General features: G+C 42.4%; 1 protein-coding gene across 5 annotated transcripts in view; it reads left to right on the top strand.

Annotated features, from left to right (window-relative positions):
* RB1CC1 (RB1 inducible coiled-coil 1) overlaps positions 1-21,216 on the top strand; it is a 293,127-nt gene that overhangs the window by 212,049 nt on the left and 59,862 nt on the right. For all 5 annotated transcript variants that reach the window (XM_073631593.1, XM_073631595.1, XM_073631592.1 and 2 more), the window contains one exon: positions 8,514-8,562. In XM_073631593.1, coding sequence (XP_073487694.1) covers positions 8,514-8,562 — 49 coding nt within the window. The remainder of the gene's footprint in view (positions 1-8,513; positions 8,563-21,216) is intronic.

Here is a 21,216-nt window from a genome sequence, read left to right as displayed (position 1 = left end):
CGCTTCAAATCACCCCACAGATGTTCAATGATATTCAGGTCTGGGGACTGGGATGGCCATTCCAGAACATTGTACTTGTTCCTCTGCATAAATGCCCGAGTAGATTTTGAGCAGTGTTTTGGGTCGTTGTCTTGAAATATCCAGCCCCGGCGTAATTTCAACTTTGTGACTGATTCCTTAACGTTATTTTCAAGAATCTGCTGATATTGAGTGGAATCCGTGCGACCTTCAACTTTACCAGATTCCCAGTACCGGCACTGGCCACACAGCCCCACAGCATGATGGAAACTTCACCAAATTTTACTGTGGGTAGCAAGTGTTTTTCTTGGAATGCTGTGTTCTATTTCTGCCATGCATAACGCCCCATGTTATGACCAAATAACTCAATCTTTGTTTCATCAGTCCACAGCATCTTATTCCAAAATGAAGCTGGCCTGTCCAAATGTGCGTTTGCATACCTCAAACGACTCCATTTGTGGCGTGTGTGCAGAAAAGGTTTCTTTCGCATCACTGTAGCATACAGCTTCTCCCTGTGCAAAGTGCACTGAGTTGTTGAAGGATGCACAGTGACACCATCTGCAGCAAGTTGATATTGTAGGTCTTTGGAGGTGGTCCGTGGGCTGTTTTTGACCGCTCTCACCATCCTTCGCCTTTGCCTCTCCATTATTTTATGTGGCCTGCCACTTCTGGCCTTAACAAGAACTGTGCCTGTGGTCTTCCATTTCCTCACTATGTTCCTCACAGTGGACACTGACAGCTTATATCTTTAAGATAATTTTTTGTAGCATTCCCCAAAACCATAATGTAGAACAATCTTTGTTTTCAGGTCATTTGAGAGTTGTTTTGAGGCCCCCATGTTGCCACTCTTCAGAGGAGAGTCAAAGAGAACAACAACCTGCAATTGGCCACCTTAAATACCTTTTCTCATGATTGGATGCACCTGTCTATGAAGTTCAAGGCTTAATGAGCTCACCAAACCAATTGTATGTTCCATTTAATCAGTGCTAAGTAGTTACAGGTATTCAAATCAACAAAATGACAAGGCTGCCCAAATTTATGCACCTGTCTAATTTCGTTTTGAAGCCTATTGCACATTTTCTGTTAATCCAATAAACCTCATTTCACTACTGAAATATTACTGTGTCCTTCAGTTATTTGACAGATCAAAATGAAATTGCTGATCCAAACACCCAAATATTTATAAATCACAATCATGGAAATTGTCAGGGGTTCCTAAACTTTTGCATACGACTGTATATATAATTTTTTTTTTTTTTTTAATTGTCGGTCTTTTTTGTTTATAGCGCAAAAAAATAAAAACCGCAAAGGTGATCAAATACCACAAAAACAAAGCTCTATTTGTGGGGAAAAAAATTACATAAATGTTATTTGGGTACAGTGTCGCATGACCGCGCAATTTTCAGTTAAATGAATGCAGTGCCGAATCACAAAAAATGCCCTGGTCATGAAGGGGGGGTAAGTCTTAGGTCAAGTGGTTAAAGCAAAACTACAGTTTGCCATTACATTTTATAGACAAAGGCAAGGCCTTCTTAAACAATGTGCCAATAGACATGTTTGGCACTAATCAAAGACAGCATTTTAGGAGAAGATTCTCATAGCAATCATGAAGCATGAAGGTGGAGATGTTATGGTTCTGGGTTGCTTTGCTGCTTCAGGGCCTAGACAGCTTGCAGTCATCTAGGCCGCTATAAATTCTGTATCATTATCAAGTCCATTTATCTGAGTGTTGAAACTGAACAGGTAAAGGATTTGTACAGGTGATACTGATCAAAGCCCTGTTTTAAATTCCATTGAAATGTGAAACTGAAGGAATTTTGCATGGTCAAGTGGTCAAAAACAGTCCATGGCAGAAACTGCTGAGTGGTTATGCAAAATACCTACAAGTCATTTCTGATAAAGGGGGCATTACTAGATACATACAACATTGTATCTAGAAATATAAACTCATTTGCATATATTGTTTTATTGCTTTAAAGTATCAGCACTCATTATTTCTGCTCAAACAAAACAACTATACTGTACAAGCAGTTCAACCCTTGCAGAAATATTTGAATTTATAATATTTCCATCTGTCTGCACCATCAGTGTGTTTCGATGTGCATGTTTCATCTCATTTACACTGCTTTAGAAGAACATATATCTACTTTTTTAATATTATAATTTTGAGCTAGGTTAAATGAAAAATTGTAGTTCAATTTTACACCAGTTTTTTTCTCAAAACACATGAGCTATTTTTGGTACTGCAATATTTAACTATACATTTTTGAATCTAAACATCATGTGTCCTGAACTTCAAGAAATAAAAATATGATCTGATGATCCATTACTTAAAATTTCTGAAAGAAAATTATGGTTGCACACTCAAAGAAAACTTAGTATAGTGTTTCTGGTTTCCTTTTTTCCAATATAGTGACAGTTTAAACAAGCTCCATGGCACAGTTGCTTGATCATAGAATGTACCATTGCAAACTCAGCCTTTTAAATTGTACTTGGGGGTCTACAAATGTATCAGGGCCCTGCTGCTATTTCATTAATTTAATTAATAATGTTTCTTATTCTTACAATAAAGACACTGGCTTCCATGAATTAAGACCATGGATTTTGTGGTGTCACCTTCAGATGAGGACACTAACAAGGTTGTTGTGGTTGCCCATATAAAAACTCTTACTGCCAGCAATCCCGTTTTTTGCTAGTGTCCTTAGGTTGACCCCTCGCTACTATGAGCAGTTTTCTGACTTATAACTGTTTTCTACCTAATATATTAAGAATAACACTCTTGGTTCTTCACACAGAGAAGCATAGCATAACATTTGCCACTTTCTTCATGGTGAGCAGGTTTTGGGGGCATGCCCTATAACACATTCGGGCATGCAGTGATCCATTTTGTGTGCATAGTCCTGCCTATTGTAGGTGGTACCACAGTCCTTCCCTAGCTCCAGGTGCTATTTTGAACACATTGCTGTACTACAGAGAAGCACAATACAGCCCATGTAGCTACCCTGCTCCAGATTGTGGCCAGTTCTTTGCATCAGCATTCACCTGGTTATTCAGTAACCTGCAGACAGGAAACACAGTAATGACTTTACCCCTTCTGCTCTACAACAGCAGTCTCTGCACTGATAAAGGTTGTCAGTACCCATTGGGCTGGGTGTTTACTTGGCTTCACCCTAATGGCGGATGTTGGGCACAGGGGAAATGGGGACATGGGGACAGGCCAGTGTACTTTTTGCACAGGGCTATGATGAGGTTATTTGGTGTTGTTTCTGCTACTTCTGATCTTAGTCTCCACGCTGCATATTCTGAACTGGAAAATGCAGTTCAGTTCTGGGCACCAGTTTACAAAAAGTATAATGGGAAACTGGAGAGAGTGCAGAAAAGAGCAACCAAACTGATTAGAGGAATGGAGGACCTCAGCTATGAGGAAAGATTAGCTAAGCTGATTTTTTTTTTCTCTCTTGAGAATAGACGATTAAGGGTGGATATGATTTCAACTATAAATACATAAGCGGTTCATTTAGTGAACTTGGTGCAAAGATATTCACATAAAGGGCATTGCAGAGGAAAGGGGGGCACTCTTTATGCTTGAGGAAAAGAGATTTACCTCCACATATGGAAAAGTTTCTTCGCAGTAAGGGCTATGAAAATGTGGAATAGATTTCCTCAAGAAATAGTTCTGGCCAGTTCAGTAGATTGAACTAGATGTATTCCTGAATGAACAAAAAGTAAGTGGATATTAACATTTATAACACAAACAACTGAGTACTGTCTGTGTTTGGACCTTGAAGAAGGGGTATACCCTGAAAGCTTGTCTTGAAAAATTGTATTTTAGTGCAATTAAAAAAAATATCACGGACAGTCCTCAATTCTTTCTGTCGCAAGTGCACTAATACAACTACAACCACCTCAAGTAGGTACTAACACCAAAGATTCAGGGAACAAACGATTGTCTTCAGGGAAAAGGTTGTTTTGCCTTTCTGTGGATCAACTGTGGGTATAGAGTCCTGGAAATGAAGGCTTTCTATTTATTTTTAATTGGTTGAACTAGATGGATTTGCATCTTTTTTTCAACTTATGTAAATTTGGAATCTCCCCCTTATCTTCTCAGATTCTCCCTCTTCCTCTGTTTTATATAGAGAGGACTATTCAGCCTCTGTGGCAGACATGATGGGGAAAGTCTCTGCTCTAAAAATATTTTGTGGCACCATTGCTTCCTGATAAAGATAATACAGTGGAACCTGAATCCTCAGAGTCTGAGTAGTCCTCTCAGGAGGATGGGCAGCCACCCTTGATTACTCTCAAGCTGAAAGAAACTATTATGCTTCTATTATAATAGGTACGCTGCTGTTTGAACCATCCGTACCCAAAACCAAGATTCCTACAAGGGCCAGTTTATCTATTTGTATAGGATGTTGAAGGAAGACTGTCCACAGCCAGACAAAGTGTAAACGCCTCCCAAGATGTTTGCACAGCATCACCCAGTGAAGGAAGCTTACCACTGAAAGTGGAATAGGCCATTAGGGATTTAGCTATTTCCACCCTCAACAAATCCCAGTTTAGGTTGAAGCTGTCACAGTCTTCAAAGACCCTGTGGGGAAAAAAGGTCTATGGCCCTCTTTTGCTCTATCATGCTTTGCTACGCAACTGTTGGTAGAGTCTTGCCAAACCTCGGCAGCTTGAGCTAAGCACATGGTGAGGAATTCCGAAGGAGCACACTCTTGCCTAGTAAGAAGAAAGCTAAGGTGCCCATGGTAGAACCTGCCTCTTACATTTTTTGGAAGAGTTCCTTTCAACCCTTTTCAGACCTCTGCTTCTAAAGTCCTGGAAGGCCAAGTCTAGCACCAAGTCCTACTTTTAATGAAGAGTCATCCACACTTTTGCAAGTGGGAAAACATCTTTTGACCTTTTTGAAAGGCATATTGGACCTTGGGACCCAGGATGAGGTGTCCCAGGAATACAAGCAGCAAACTCCCCACCCACTTCCTCGCTACTTTATTCCCCTTAAATTTTCCCACCTCTTCAATGATATTGCAAGCCCTTCAAACTGCTTTGCAGCAACTTCGCTCATTAGCTTTGATTGTCCCAGTTTCCATAGAGGAACGATTTGAGGGCTTTCATTCAAAGCTGAAGCCCAGTGGAAGTGTTCGCCCCATCCTAGGCTTAAAAGTTATAAACATGTTCTTGCAGGACCAAAAGTTCAGGATGGAATCAGTCCAGTCTGTAATGCTTCATTGCAACAAGAGGAATTTTTAAGACTGATAGACATCATGGGGTGAGCAGCACTTCAGTTTGTGGCTCCTTTTCCCTTTGGCATGTCCATGGCCCCCTGGGTCTTCACCAAGGTGCTTGCTTTAGTCCTTGCAGTCATTGCCTCCCTCAAGGCGGTTATGTTTGCCCAGTTTTGCTTCAGCACTCTGCGGCTTAATGTGCTGACTGCATGGGACAATCTCCTTTGGTCTCTGGACCAGCCCACGTTTCTATATCTCAAGGCCAGGATATCTATGGCCTTGTGCCTAACTAGCCCAGCATTGGAATTTTTGAAGTCCCTTCTCCCATTATCCTGAACAGTTCTCACAACGTATGCCAGCCAGATGGGCTGGGTAGGTGTGGTAGGGTAGGAAACATTCCAACGTGGACGTCAAAGTAGTGCAGACTTTCCATCAATATTTTCTAGCTAATGGCCATCCGACTATCCCTGCTGTGGTAGGCCAGCCAGCTTTAGGAATGACCAATGAGTCAGGCAACGCCACAGTCATGACCTACAGCAATACGAACATCAGCAGAAGCCATGCAGAGAAGCAATGTAATTGTGGCTTGGACTGAAAAGCATGTTCCAACCCTGTCTACAGCCCACATTTCCCTAGTAGACTATTGACAGGCAGGCTCCCTTCCTCAGTTGTCAGTCCCCGGACTTGTCCCTTCACCCTGAAATGTTCTAGAACATTGGTTTCCATTGGGGGACACTGAAAATAGATCTGTTGGCATTTGACTTTACCAATATTGTGGACAGGTTTGTCGCAAGGATCAGGGATCCAAAGGGCTGTGCAGTGGGTGCACTAGTGACCCAGTGGGATCAGTTTCAGCTGACATACCTTCATTCCATTATGGATTCTTCTTCAGCTGTTCCTCAATATCAAGATTGAGGGAAGTCAGTGACCTTGGCGGCACTAAATTGGCCTAGAAGGACTCTGTAATCAGAAATTTTCAGACTCCTGGGAAACACTCAGTGGGCCTTTCCAGACTGACCCAACCTGCTACCTGAAATTGGTCTACCATTCTGCATCAGGGTCACTGGCTCTAATGGCTTGCTTGATGAAACCCAAATTCTGGGGTCTCTCTAATTCTGATATTTCTATGCTGCTTAAAGCTAGAAAATCACCCGCTCAGAAGGCCTGTATTGCATTTGAAAGGTGTACTTTGCATGGAGGATTCACCCAAGATGATGCTCCATTGGATGTGTCCTGTACTTTCTCCTGTCTGGGCCGGAGCAACATTTGGGCTTGAGTACCTAAAAGATCAAGTTTTGGCATTAGCCACTCTCTATCAGGGACCTTTGGCCACTCATTTCTGGTAAAGGCCTTTGTTCAGGGGGTAGCTCAAAACTTCCCCCCAGTCATGTACTAGCCTAGCCTTGGGATCTTAAAGTAATTGTAAAGTCTCCTTTTTTTTAAATAAAAATAACAAACATGTTATACTTACCTGCCCTGTGCAGTGGATTTGCACAGGGCAGCCCAGATCCTCCCCTTCTCGGGTGCCTCTTCTGTGCTCCTGTCACCTCCCTCCTGTCTAGTGCCCCCACAGCAAGCTATGGGGGCACCCGAGCCAAGTCACACCCCCTGTGTCCATTCAGACACAGAGCTGCGTCCCAGCCCCGCCCCCTCTCTCCTCATTGGCTGACTGACTTTGACAGCAGCAGATGCCAATGGCGCCATTGCTTTGTCTCAGTCTATCAGAAGGGAGAGTCTTGGACGGCCAAGACCCTCGTAGACATCGCTGGACAGAGATGGGGCTCAGGTAAGTATTAGGGGGTGGTGGGGCGGCTGCTGCACACAGTAGGCTTTTTATCTTAATGCATAGAATACATTATGATAAAAAAAACTTTCTGACTTTACAACTCCTTTGATTTGGTCTCAGAACTGGCAGTCCTATCTTGTAAAGAACCCTTCCTTTTTCTTGAATGAATGAATGAAAAATGTATAAAGCGCTGCAAATGCGAACTGAATCGCCTCAGAATGTTCTTCAGAATGACAAGTTGGTTTTGAGGCCTCAAACCTCTCGTCTCCCTAAAAGGTGGTTTCTCCCTCCCACTTTAATCAGGACATTGGTCCTGCCTTTTCATTGTCTTGCTCCCAAGGAGATCCCTATACGTTGTTTGGCTGCAGTGCATGCCTTGTGACTACATCAGCCACTGCTTCTATCTGAACCTCTGATTTGTTGTTTGTTCTGCCTGCTCTTGCAAAGGGTGTCCTGCATCTTGTTCAACCATTTATAAGTGGATTTGTCAGGTTATCACCTTGCTCCTTGCACCTTGAAAGATAGGATTTCTCCCTTTCCTTTTAAAAGTGAAGTTCACCCTTAACAAAAAAATTATAAATTCACATGTTTTTGCAATTAAAAAAATGTGCATTTGTTATTTTTTACACAGAAGGTTGCGATGCATTGCACCCACGATCAGTGGATCCCAATGTCAGACTCCTAAAGCTCTCTGTCCTTCCCTCTGTACCGGCTTTTAGTTACTGAGCTGCAGGAAGTGTCAATTAGTCTTCTATTCACCCGTTTGTTAAATTCTACCAGGTGGATGTTCAGACCTTTGTTAATGCCATCTTCATCTCTAAATTATCTCAAGCCGCTTTTTAAGTTGGGAGCCTGGTTCATTTACAGGGACCTGTTGGAAGTGTTTGCTTTGTTGCCCACCCCGTAGTTGCATACCTTGGGGATGCCCCATCATTTTGGTTAATGGAAGCCTGGTTCTGCACTATACAATTAGGAAAAAAGAATATAGATTCACCTGTATAATCCTTTTTTTTTTTTTTTTTTTGAGTACTACACCAGACACCCTCCCCTCAGTCCTGGTGTTTTCCCCTGATTGCTTGTCAAAAAAAACTGAGGATTGCTGGGAGTAGGAGTTACTCCAAGAAAATAATTTTACGGGTAAGACAGAGATCCTTATTTTGTTGTTAGGTTGTCGTTTCCCAACTGCCTGAACTGATTTATTGGTGTTTCATCCTGAATTGATGGTAAGTCAGAAAACACAGACACAGCAATCTGAAAGGAAGGGTTCAGACTGTTGACCACCGAGCCAACATTTTGCTGATTATAATTTTATTGACCTCATATGATTATACTGTATATAATGTTTTACAGATGCAATTGGGTGATAGAAAGTGCTCTATTTACAGCTGCAGTTTCTAAATGCTAACCATTGTAGTTTGTCCATACGTTTTTGGAAACATAATGGAACTTCATAGCTATTTAACATGTTCCATTTCTTTTAGTGATACTATATTATCTGAAGAAAAACAGAAGATATTGCTGCTAGAGAGAGTAAGTAATTGTCCTCTGCTCCCATCATTACTGATTTTATCACTACAGATTGTTTGTTTGTTTTTTGTTTTTTTTTTATTTAAAGAATATGATATCAATATAAACATTATCAGACTTATGTATATCATCCACAGTCTTTACCCTCCCCCCCCAAAAAAACAAAACAAAACAGAAACCCCACCCACCCCCTCCGCCTCTCCTTTCTGGGCTCCCACCCTTTTCCCTTCTTAATCTTTCTCACATAGCCAGTTCTCTTCATATTCAAGATATTAATATTCCCATGTATAGATTGTAAGCTCTAAGGAGCAGGGCCCTCTGATTCCTACTGTATCAAAGTGTATTGTATTTGTACTGTCTACCCTCAAGTTGTAAAGCGCTACGTAAACTGTTGGCGCTATATAAATCCTGTATAATAATAATAATAATTCTCATTCTCTTATATCCAATATTTCCATGTACTTCCCAGATTTCTTAAAATCCAGCCATTTCCCCCAAGTGTCATTATATCGCTCTATTAAGTCCTCCCCTGCATATATTGTCTCTTCAATGGAACATGATATATTTTTAGCATCCATTCCTTCACACTTGGGATTTTTTGTGTTCGCCGGTACCTGGGAATCAGGCCTTTAGCTCCATTTAATAGGTGTGGTACTAGAGATATCCTATATTGTGCTATAGATTTGTTATAGGATATAGAGAGATCCTATATTGTGCTATAAATTTGTTAGTTTTATGAAATAGACATCCCCAGGGTTCGTCCTGCATATGCTCCCCTTTTATTTCCTGGACAGCCTCAATAATCTCCCTCCAGATGGCCTGTACCTTAGTACATTCCGACCACAAGTACGCAAAGGTTCCTGGCGAACCGCATCCCCTCCAACATAGAGGGAAAATGTCCGTCCCAATTTCCGCGCCCTCAGCGAGGTCACATACCATCTAGCCAAGAGTTTAAAGCTAATTTCTGTTGTCTTAGCGTCCTTTGAAGAAAAACATGCTAATTTTAGTATTCTCTTCTTCTGGTGTTCATTTAATCTTACCCCCAGATCCTGCTCCCATTTTCCCAAATAGTGTGGGAACTCTGGATCTGTTTCGTTCGCTAATACCTTATATGTTTTGGAAATGCTGTGTTAGACACTAGGCGGGGAGCTGAACAATTTTTCTATTGACTTAAGGCAGAGGTCCGCCCACCGCTGCAAAAATTAAAAGCCAGCAGCTGCACATACTGCACCTGCTGACTTCTAATAATCGGAAACTTACCTGTCCTGGAGTCCAGCGATGTCGGCACTGTAGCTGATGTTTCCATCAGCTGTCGGGTACAGCCCGCCTCCATTGCGAGTAAGGGAACCCGGCAGTGAAGCCTTACAGCTTCACGCCGGGAACCCTACTGCGCATGCGCGAGGCTCCGATCCTCTCTCCTACTGGTTTGCTGGCTGGGGAAGGAGGAGGAGGGAGCCTCGGTGATGACGTCAATACCCGCAGCTGAGGCTCCCGGAAGTGGGAACAGGATACCTGTGAAGGACAGGTATCCTGCCCCCCTTCCCCCTCGAAAGCTGCCAAATGTGTACGAGCGGAAGTTCCACTTTTGGGTGGAACTCCGCTTTAAATTTATCTTTTCCGTGCAATGGCTGTGGCAACGTCTGTACAAAGTGGTGCATATCTCCATCTATCTAGTGGCATACTACCCCATTTTTGCTTCAATTAAAAAAATGAACAAATCCTATCTCCTACTTTTTTGCCCATCTAACAAAATTTAAATAATCCTCTTTCCCGGGTTTGAAGTAATTTGTATCTATTAATGAGATCAAAGGTGAATTGTGCTCCCAATGATAGTGCCTATACAGGCTACCCCATATTCTAAAAACATTTTCTGTCAGTGGATTTGTGCTCTTTGCTAAATCTCAATGTAATCGTAGGATCCAAACCATCTTGCGTAAATCTACTTTACTTTGTGCAAACTCTATCTCAACCCAACTTTTATTTTTATGTTGTGAATCCAATCTGCTAATCGTGAAATAGTGCCTGCCTGATAATACTTTTTAAGATCTGGCAATGCCAGCCCCCTGCTTTTATTTTCTTTAGCCAATACAGCATATAAAATCCTAGGGCGCCTATGTTACATAGTTACATAGTTACATAGTAGGTGAGGTTGAAAAAAGACACAAGTCCATCAAGTCCAACCTATGTGTGTGATTATGTGTCAGTATTGCATTGTATATCCCTGTATGTTGTGGTCATTCAGGTGCTTATCTAATAGTTTCTTGAAGCTATCAATGCTCCCCGCTGGGACCACCGCCTGTGGAAGGGAATTCCACATCCTTGCCGCTCTTACAGTAAAGAACCCTCTACGTAGTTTAAGGTTAAACCTCTTTTCTTCTAATTTTAATGAGTGGCCACGAGTCTTGGTAAACTCTCTTCTGCGAAAAAGTTTTATCCCTATTGTGGGGTCACCAGTCCGGTATTTGTAAATTGAAATCATATCCCCTCTCAAGCGTCTCTTCTCCAGAGAGAATAAGTTCAGTGCTCGCAACCTTTCCTCATAACTAAGATCCTCCAGACCCTTTATTAGCTTTGTTGCCCTTCTTTGTACTCCCTCCATTTCCAGTACATCCTTCCTGAGGACTGGTGCCCAGAACTGGACCGCATACTCTAGGTGCGGCCGGACCAGAGTTTTGTAGAGCGGGAGAATTATCGTTTTATCTCTGGAGTTGATCCCCCTTTTAATGCATGCCAATATTCTGTTTGCTTTGTTAGCAGCAGCTTGGCATTACCTGCCATTGCTGAGCCTATCATCTACTAGGACCCCCAGGTCCTTTTCCATCCTAGATTCCCCCAGAGGTTCTCCCCCCAGTGTATAGATTGCATTCATATTTTTGCCACCCAAATGCATTATTTTACATTTTTCTACATTGAACCTCATTTGCCATGTAGTCGCCCACCCCATTAATTTGTTCAGGTCTTTTTGCAAGGTTTCCACGTGCTGCGGAGAAGTTATTGCCCTGCTTAGCTTAGTATCGTCTGCAAATACAGAGATTGAACTGTTTATCCCATCCTCCAGATCGTTTATGAACAAATTAAATAGGATTGGTCCCAGCACAGAACCCTGGGGAACCCCACTACCCACCCCTGACCATTCTGAGTACTCCCCATTTATCACCACCCTCTGAACTCGCCCTTGTAGCCAGTTTTCAATCCATGTACTCACCCTATGGTCCATGCCAACGGACCTTATTTTGTACAGTAAACGTTTATGGGGAACTGTGTCAAATGCTTTTGCAAAATCCAGATACACCACGTCTACAGGCCTTCCTTTATCTAGATGGCAACTCACCTCCTCATAGAAGGTTAATAGATTGGTTTGGCAAGAACGATTCTTCATGAATCCATGCTGATTACTGCTAATGATATCGTTCGTATTACTAAAATCCTGTATATAGTCCCTTATCATCCCCTCCAAGAGTTTACATACTATCGATGTTAGGCTAACTGGTCTGTAATTCCCAGGGATGTATTTTGGGCCCTTTTTAAATATAGGTGCTACATTGGCTTTTCTCCAATCAGCTGGTACCATTCCAGTCAGTAGACTATCTGTAAAAATTAGGAACAACGGTCTGGCAATCACTTGACTGAGTTCCCTAAGTACCCTCGGATGCAAGCCATCTGGTCCCGGTGATTTATTAATGTTAAGTTTCTCAAGTCTAATTTTAATTCCGTCCTCTGTTAACCATGGAGGTGCTTCCTGTGCTGTGTCATGAGGATAAACACTGCAGTTTTGGTTACTGAAGCCCCCCGATTCACTCGTGAAGACTGAGGAGAAGAATAAATTCAATACCTTCGCCATCTCCCCATCCTTTGTAACCAGATGTCCTTCCTCATTCTTTATGGGGCCAATATGGTCTGTCCTCCCTTTTTTACTGTTTACATACTTAAAGAATTTCTTGGGATTTTTTTTGCTCTCCTCCGCTATGTGTCTTTCATGTTCTATCTTAGCTGTCCTAATTGCACCTTTACATTTCCTGTTGCATTCTTTATAAAGTCTGAATGCTGAGGATGATCCCTCAATCTTGTATTTTTTGAAGGCCTTCTCCTTTGCTTTTATATGCATTTTTACATTGGAATTAAGCCATCCAGGACATTTGTTCGCTCTTTTAAATTTATTACCCAATGGGATACATTGGCTAGTGCCCTTATTTAATATGCTCTTAAAGCAAACCCATCTCTCCTCCGTATTCTTTGTTTCTAATATTTTATCCCAGTTTATGCCTTTTCAGCAAGGTTTGTAGTTTAGGGAAGTTGGCTCTTTTGAAATTCAGTGTCTTTGTATTCCCTTTATGTTTCCTATTTGTGTGATTTATACTGAAACTAATTGACCTGTGATCGCTGTTACCTAAATTGCCCCGCATTTCCACATCTGTGATCAGGTCTGTATTGTTGGTAATCAGTAGATCCAGTAATGTTTTATTTCTAGTTGGTGCGTCTACCATCTGACCCATAAAATTGTCCTGCAAGACATTAAGGAACTGGCGAGCCTTAAATGAATGCGCGGTTCCCTCCACCCAGTCTATGTCTGGATAATTAAAATCCCCCATTATGATAACACTTCCCATCCTTGCTGCTACTCCAATTTGTGATAGGAGATCCGTCTCCACTTCCTCCCTCAGGTTAGGGGGCCTATAGCATACTCCCAGTATTATTTTCCCCTTAGCTTTATCCCTTTGGAGCTCTACCCATAAGGATTCCACCTCCTCTCTAGCTCCCTCAGTGATGTCATCTCTCACATTCACTTGTACATTATTCTTGATATATAGGCACACCCCTCCCCCCTTTTTACCCTCTCTATCCTTGCGGTATAGGGTATACCCTTGAATGTTTGCCAGCCAATCATGAGAGCTGTTGAACCAGGTCTCTGAAATTCCCACAAAATCCAAATCCTCCTCGTACAACAGTATCTCTAGTTCACCCATCTTGTCTGCCATGCTCCTGGCATTGGTGAACATGCCACATAGTTTAGACCGGTCACATATTGTCTTCATATTGGGTGTTTCGAGATTGCAACTAGGACTTGCTACTATACTCACCTTGTGTTTTTGTGCTTTGGTTAACCTACCACTAATGCCCCCAATACTACCCTCTGGAATATCTTCCGCGCTGGCTATCTCTGCCTCTGGACCCTCCCCCCCATCGCCTAGTTTAAAAACCCCTCTAACTTTTTGGCCATCTTCCTTCCCAGCAGATCTGCACCCTCCTCATTTAGGTGCAGTCCGTCCCTTCTATAGTACCGGTTACCGACTGAGAAGTCGGCCCAGTCCTCCAGGAACCCAAACCCCTTCTTACTACACCAGCTCTTCAGCCACTTGTTTACTTCCATAATCTCCCTCTTCCTTTCTGGTGTGGCTCGATGTACCGGTAGTATTCCTGAGAATACTACCTTGGAGGTCCTTTTCCTCAATTTAGCTCCTAAGTCCCTAAAATCGTTCTTTAGGACACTCCATCTGCCTCTGACTTTGTCATTGGTGCCAACGTGCACCATGACAGCCGGGTCTTCCCCAGCCCCTCCCAGTAATCTGTCCACAAGATCCGTGATGTGCCGAACCCGAGCGCCCAGTAGACAAAATACTGTTCGGCGCTTCAGGTCTTGGTTACAGATTGCCCTCTCTGTCCTTCTAAGAATTGAGTCCCCTACCACCAGAATATGTCTTTCCTTTCCCTTTTCTGCCCCCCCACTCTCACTGGAGGAGTTATTCCCCCGGCAGCTAGGAGAGTCCCTCAGTTCCAGCAGTGCTGGTCCCTGACTGGTTTCACCAATGTCACTCAAAGTAGCGTACTTATTGGGATGCTCCAGTCCTGGATCGGCCTCCCTGGCACTTCCCCCTCTACCCCTCCTGACTGTCACCCATCTACTCTTTGCTAGTGCCAGCACCTCTTTGTCTCCACCCACCTCTGTGCTGGCCCCTGCCGGCACCTGCCGTGTACGTTCCGGGCTCACCTTTAGTATGGAGGGACTTCTCAGTGCTGACAGTTGCTTCCCCAGATTCAGAACCTGGGCTTCCAGGGAAACAATGTGCTTACATTTTGCACAGCAGTATTCGCCCTTGATCGGATGATCAAGGAACGCATACATGCGGCAAGATGTACAAAGAGTCGCCTCTCCACACCCGCCGGGCATCGTACCTATTAAAGTTAGTGAGGATTGGGGATTTTACCCTGTCCAAATTACCTAACAGCTAGCTTCCTGGCACTAATACAAATCCAATATGTGCCCATATATACTTCAATATAATAGTTCTAAGTTTCCTAAAATATTCCTGCAGGAGGGTAATTGAAAGCATTTGAAATTTTTTAAAGCACTTTGGGCATAATATACTTATATACTCAATCCCCATTTTGAACGCGTTTATTCTACATAACCAGGCAATGCGCCTATATTTGAGGGAATTTTAAGTTTTCTTTAACTGGTTCCCAACCGGCTGCCGCAGTTATAATGCGACAGAATGGCTCCCCTGGGCAAGCCGTCGTAGCTTTACGTCGGCCCTTTAAGACGCTGTAGGAGGCGTGCCTGCCCGGCACGTTGACCGCCGGGTACCCGAGTTCGCTCATGACAGAGCGAGAACCGGGATCAGTGTGTGTAAACACACAAATCACGGTTCTCTCAGAGGAGAGGAGAGAGATCGGTGTTCATACTAAGTATGAACACCGATCTCTCTCCTCCTCCAGTCAGTCCCACCCCCCTACAGTTAGAACACACCTAAGGAACACAGTTAACCCCTTGGTTGCCCCCTAGTGTTAACTCCTTCCCTGCCAGTGACATTTATACAGTAATCAGTAATCATTTTTATTGCACTGATCGCTGTATAATTGTCTGGTCCCAAAAAATGTGTCAAAAGTGTCCAATTTGTCTGCCGCAATATCACAGTCCCGATAAAAATCTCTGATCAACGCCATTACTAGTAAAAAAAAAAAAAAATAATAATAAAAATGCCATAAATCTATTCACTATTTTGTAGATGCTAAAACTTTTGCGCAAACCAATCCATATAAGCTTATTGCGATTTTTTTTTTTTTTTTACCAAAAATATGTAAAAGAATACATATCGGCCTAAACTGAGGAAAAAATGTGTTTAAAAAAAAAAAAAAAATGGGATATTTATTATAGCAAAAAGTAAAAGATACTGTGTTTTTTTTTTTTCAAAATGGTTGCTCTTCTTTTGTTTATAACGCAAAAAATTAAAACTGCAGGGGTGATCAAATACCACCAAAAGAAAGCTCTATTAGTGGGAAAAAAAAAGGAAGTTCGTTTTGTTTGGGTACAGCGCGGCAAGACCGCACAATTGTCAGTTAAAGCGACTCAGTGCCATATCGCAAAAAATGGCCTGGTCATTGAGCAGCCAAATCTTCCGGGGCTGAAGTGGTTAATTGTGTTGAATATAATTAGCCTTATATAGTGCCTTCAATGAAGTTGTTAATTTAATTGCGAGTTACCCCAATTCTTCCTTACACCACGCAAAGGCAAACAGGCTGAATTACCAGCTTCTCACTTAGCGGCACTGTTATATTCAAATTCTCTGATTTAGATGTGTTCATTTTAAAATTTGATAGTGACCCATATCTCCTTGCTTCCTCCAGCACATTTGGTAGTGTCAGCCTGGGGTTAGAAATAAAAAAAGAATGTTTCTGCATACGCAGCTACCTTGTACTCCTCCCCAATTCTGACAACCTTGTCTACATGCTCTCAAATTCTCATTAGCAGAGGCTTCAAAGCAAGTACGAACAACATTGGCGAGAGGGGACACCCTTGCCTAGTTCCATTAAATAACTCCAAGGATAGAGATAATTTTCTGTTTACTCTAATTTTTGCTGTTGGATGATGATATACTGTCATCCACTGCATCATCCTGTTTCCTATTCCTAGATGTCTTATTGTTGCAAACATAAATCCCCAGTCTACCCTGTCAAAAGCTTTCTCAACATCTATTGACAGGAGTAGAAATGGGTCCTGTCTCTGTTTAGCTTTGTGAATCAGGAATAATGTCTTGAGGCAGTTATCTTTCCCCTCCCGTCCCGATACAAATCCCACCTGATCATTATGGATCCATTTGGGCATTAAAGGTTTTAGCCTATCGGCCAATATCTTTGTGAATATCTTTACATTGACATTTAGCAAAGTTATCGGCCTATAACTTGTAGGGGCCATTGGATCTTTCCCCTCCTTTAGAATGTGGGTAAGTAAGCTAGTAATGTCTCCTCCCGTAACTTTGTCCCATCTCCAATTGTATTGAGATATATACACAACCTAGGAAGTAACAATCTTTGAAACCTTCTGTAATACATAATAGTATATCCGTCCAGGCCTGGGCTTTTCCCTGCCGCCATATTTTTTATTGCCTTTATCACCTCCTCCTGTGTGATTGGGCATTCTAACTGATCCAGCTCCTCTTTAGGCACAATCGGGAAGTCCAGGCCCTGAAGGTACTGTTGTATTTCGAAGTTTTTCTTTTGTCCTCCCTCAAGGTCTTCTGACTGACTCACATTGTATAGCTTACTATAAAATGTATGAAAAACCTTGGCCATTTATGAAGATGAGTGCACCATATTACATTTATCATCCCTTATTTTTAAAAGGATGCATTTTTGTTTTCCCACAAGACTCTGGCTAGCCACTTCCCAGGTTTGTTACACCACTGATATTTCTCCTTCGTAACCATGGGGAATGCACCTTTTGTTTCTTGTTCCATAAGAGCACCTAGCTCCTCTCCTTTCCTAATTAGATCCTGTCTCTCTGGGATACTTTCAGATCGGGACTGCTGTTCTAATTCCTGGATTTCTTTCAAAAGGAAATTTATTCTCTCCCTTTTTTCTTTCTCCTTCTGCCCTCCTATTTTCATCAATATGCCCCTTATATACACCTTGTGGGATTCCCACAAGATGGGAACAGCAGAGACCTCTGGTGTATCATTGATGGAAAAGAATTCCTCTAGCTCACATTCTATCCTTTCAATAGCCCTGGGATCCTGGATGAGAGAATCATTCAGTTTCCAGGTATAATTCCTTGGTATGACCGACTGGACCTCTATCTGAGCTACTACAGGTGCATGGTCAAACAAAGTGATAGATTTAATAGTTACATCACTCAAGAGATCTAGTAGTTTATGTTCTAAATAGTATATAGTCAATCCTAGAATAGGACCCATATTCTGCTGAATAATACCTGTAATCTCTAAGCGCTGGATATCTAATTCTTCATATATCAACTAACTGATAGTCTAGTAGCTTCTTAATCTCATTCTGACTGTGTGAGTCTAGGCATGAATTTAAATCCCCTGCTTTAAATACCCTTAACTTTTTCAATATATTTTTCAGGAACTTATTTGGTTCTCTATTAAGAGAATAGATATCCGCAAATGTGCACTTCATAATAAATAAGCTTCCTTTGATGAATAAAAATCATCCTTCGGGGTCTGTTAGCTGCCATACTACTGTAAACACAGTGGCCCTGTTGAATCCTGTAGCGACCCCTCTCGAATGATCCGAGGTTGAGTCACCATAGAACCAGGTAGGATAATATCGGGAGGACGTTCTGCGCCTAGAGGCATGTAAAATATGTGTCTCCTGCAAAAAGACTATATTTGCCTTATATTGATGCAATTCTCTGTTTGTCTTATATCTCTTACTAGGGGTATTTAGACCTTAGACATTATAAGTCGCCAGGTTTACCACGGCCGTGATCGACTAATGAACCAGCTATTCATCCTACTTCTACTGTAGGGGTCTCTCCCATGGGGGCTTTTTCAGCTCCTTATTATGTGATTTAAGACTCCCCACTGGATTACCCCCCGTGCTTCTTGGGCGGTTAGATGGTTGACTATTGCGATGTGCCCCCTTTGTAACCTCTATTGCTTCCCTACCTCTGCTCGGGTTGGCATTGTCTGTCTTGGGCTGCTAGAGCTTCCTTCTGTTAGACTTGTATCTGCTGACATATCCTGTTGGATCCCCCCTGTCTTCTACTCCCATCATTACTGATTTTATCACTTCAGATTGTTGTTACATAGTAGGTGAGGCCGAAAAAAAAACCACAAGCCCATCAAGTCCAACCTGTTTGTGTGATTATATGTCAGTATTACATTGTATATGCCTGTATGTTGTGGTCGTTCAGGTGCTTATCTAATAGTTTTTTGAAACTATCGATGCTCCCCGCTGAGACCACCACCTGTAGAAGGGAATTCCACATCCTTGCCGCTCTTACAGTTGTGAATAATATAAAGTGTATATATAGCAATGGAGAAAGAATGTATAGAATACAACCTTCAAGCAAGTTCCAGGCAACCTTTGTACTTTCCCAAAGAGTAGAGAGTAACGTATTTATTGTATACCAAAAAATGTGTACCCCCCCCCCCCCCCGTGACAATACATGGATCAGCGCTGCAGTGGCTGATCGAATGCTGAACTTGCAGCAGGACTGTTTGACAGAATCTGGTTTAAGGACCAGCTTCTATTAAACACAGAGGGATGCACACACCCCAAAATCCTTCCTCGCTCAACCGGCCAAATTTTGAAATGTGTATACTCCGCTTTACTTACATGTGTGGAGATCTGTTTGCAGTTTCTTGAGTCATCTTTGTCATCTTGGCTGGGTGCCCACTTCTAGGAAGAGTAGCCACAGTACTAAACTGTCTCCATTTATAGATGTTGGGGGTTATTTACGAAAGGCAAATCCACTTTGCACTGCAAGTGCACTTGAAAGTGCATTTGGAAATGCAGTCACTCTAAATCTAGGGTAGATCTGAAATGAGTGGAAGCTCTGCTGATTTTATCATCCAATCTTGTGCAAGCTAAAATGCTGTTTTTATTTTCCTCGCATCGTATGTCTTCAGAGAACTCCTTTTTTTTGAGGCATGTTTTACATCGGCTGATGCTTGTGTCTTTAATTAATCAAAGTTGCTCTTAACCACACCTCCAAACTAATTTTGTTACTTGGACTCCAGGTGTGCAAGCTACTGACTCCAGTTAGCTTTTGTTAAAATCATTAGTCTACGGGTTTACTTATTTTTTTTCTTCAGCGCTAAGGCAGGCCATAGATTAATCAATTTTCTCATCAACACATTTAGTGTTGACAGAGGAATCCCTTCAGCAGCACTATTGTATTCTGCCAGCTGCGGGAGGCAGGGAGCCTTCTCTGCTGCCAGAATACAATGATTATTGCTAGCGGCTATAGCCGTTGACAGTAATTGCATGCAGAAAAATCTGACAGGCTGGTTGTACCCAGGTTTAGAGCAGCATATGTTCCCATCCAGATTACTTCCTTTTCAGGAAAGGCCTTGCATATTTCAGCAGGGCAATGCTAAACCGCATACTGCATCTATAACAGTCTGGCTTCATAGTAGCTTTACTGGCCTTTCACCAGTCGAAAATATTTGGTTCATCTTGAAACAAAAAATATGATAAAGAAGACACAGGACTGTTGAGCAGTTAAGAATCCTATCTCAGGGAGAACGGGACAACATTCCCCTCCCAAAACTCCAGTAACTGGTCTCCCAGACGTTTACAGAGTGTTTTTTTAAAAGATGAGGGGATGCTACACTGTGGTAAACTTGGCCCTGTGCTGACTTTTTGAGACATGTTGCTGCCACCAATCTCAAAATTACTTTATTTTTTTCTTAAAGTGGTTCATTTTCTCAGTTTAAAGTGGTTGTAAAGACAGGATGATAAAACACTGCTATCCCCTCTATTTTATCAAGAGCTATAACATTATGTGTCTTTTTTTTATTATTATTCTAATTATAAATACCTTATTTCACAACAATAACTTGTTGTCAGTGTCTTTGCTCTGCTCGGTCTTCCCGATTTAAAGAATGCAGAGGGAGGGGCTGAGATAACCCTCTAACATCAGCCGGTGTTCTGAAGAAAAGTCTCCCCCCATCGGATAGTGTCCGCTCCGTACTGCACAGGCGCCGCGCTTGCGCAGTAAGGAGGACAAAGGAGACGCCAAAAGTCTCCGAAGAAGAACAGCTGATGAAGAAGTATAAACGGCGCCTGCGCAATTCATGTTACATTCTGTCCCAGGCTCCCGATGGAGGGAGTGGATTTATAAAATGGGCGGATGTTTGCGGGGCGTCTTTACTGAAGTGAAGGGTGGGTTTAGCAATGTTTATTGGCGTGTTTAGGCACAGTATCATGCATCCATAAAACGTGTAGAAAGACGCTGTAAAGGGGTAAGATAAATAGCAACATAGAAGTATCCGCCCTTATCACCGTCCCACACACCGCCCCTTACAAAGTTGTACGAGCCTCGGGAGCGTGCGGGCCCGTTCGGGTGCATGTGACATACTATGGTATTAACTGTGCAAAGTGCGCATGCGCCCTGTAGAGATAATGCTCAGCTGTTGATTTTAGGCTATTTTCAGAGTGTCCTATGTACTCCGTTGGTGCTTGCGCAGTAGAGGGCGGACACTATCCGATGCCAGGCTTTGTGCTTGCGCAGTAGAGGGCAGACACTATCCAATGGGGGACTATTTTCGATACAAACCTGCCATAAACTTCTAGACTCCCAGTTTGCCACATAAAAGTTTGCCATTCTTGGTGCAAACCTTGTCGCCATAGCAGTCCAACATGCTGCAAATTAAACCCATTATCGAGATCAAAATAATTGTGCTTTATTATCAA

Source organism: Aquarana catesbeiana, linkage group LG05 (genome assembly GCF_042186555.1).
Source record: "Aquarana catesbeiana isolate 2022-GZ linkage group LG05, ASM4218655v1, whole genome shotgun sequence".
Lineage (NCBI taxonomy): Eukaryota > Metazoa > Chordata > Amphibia > Anura > Ranidae > Aquarana > Aquarana catesbeiana.
Note: the sequence above shows the minus strand (reverse complement) of the source record. Positions and strands in the feature narration are given on the sequence as shown.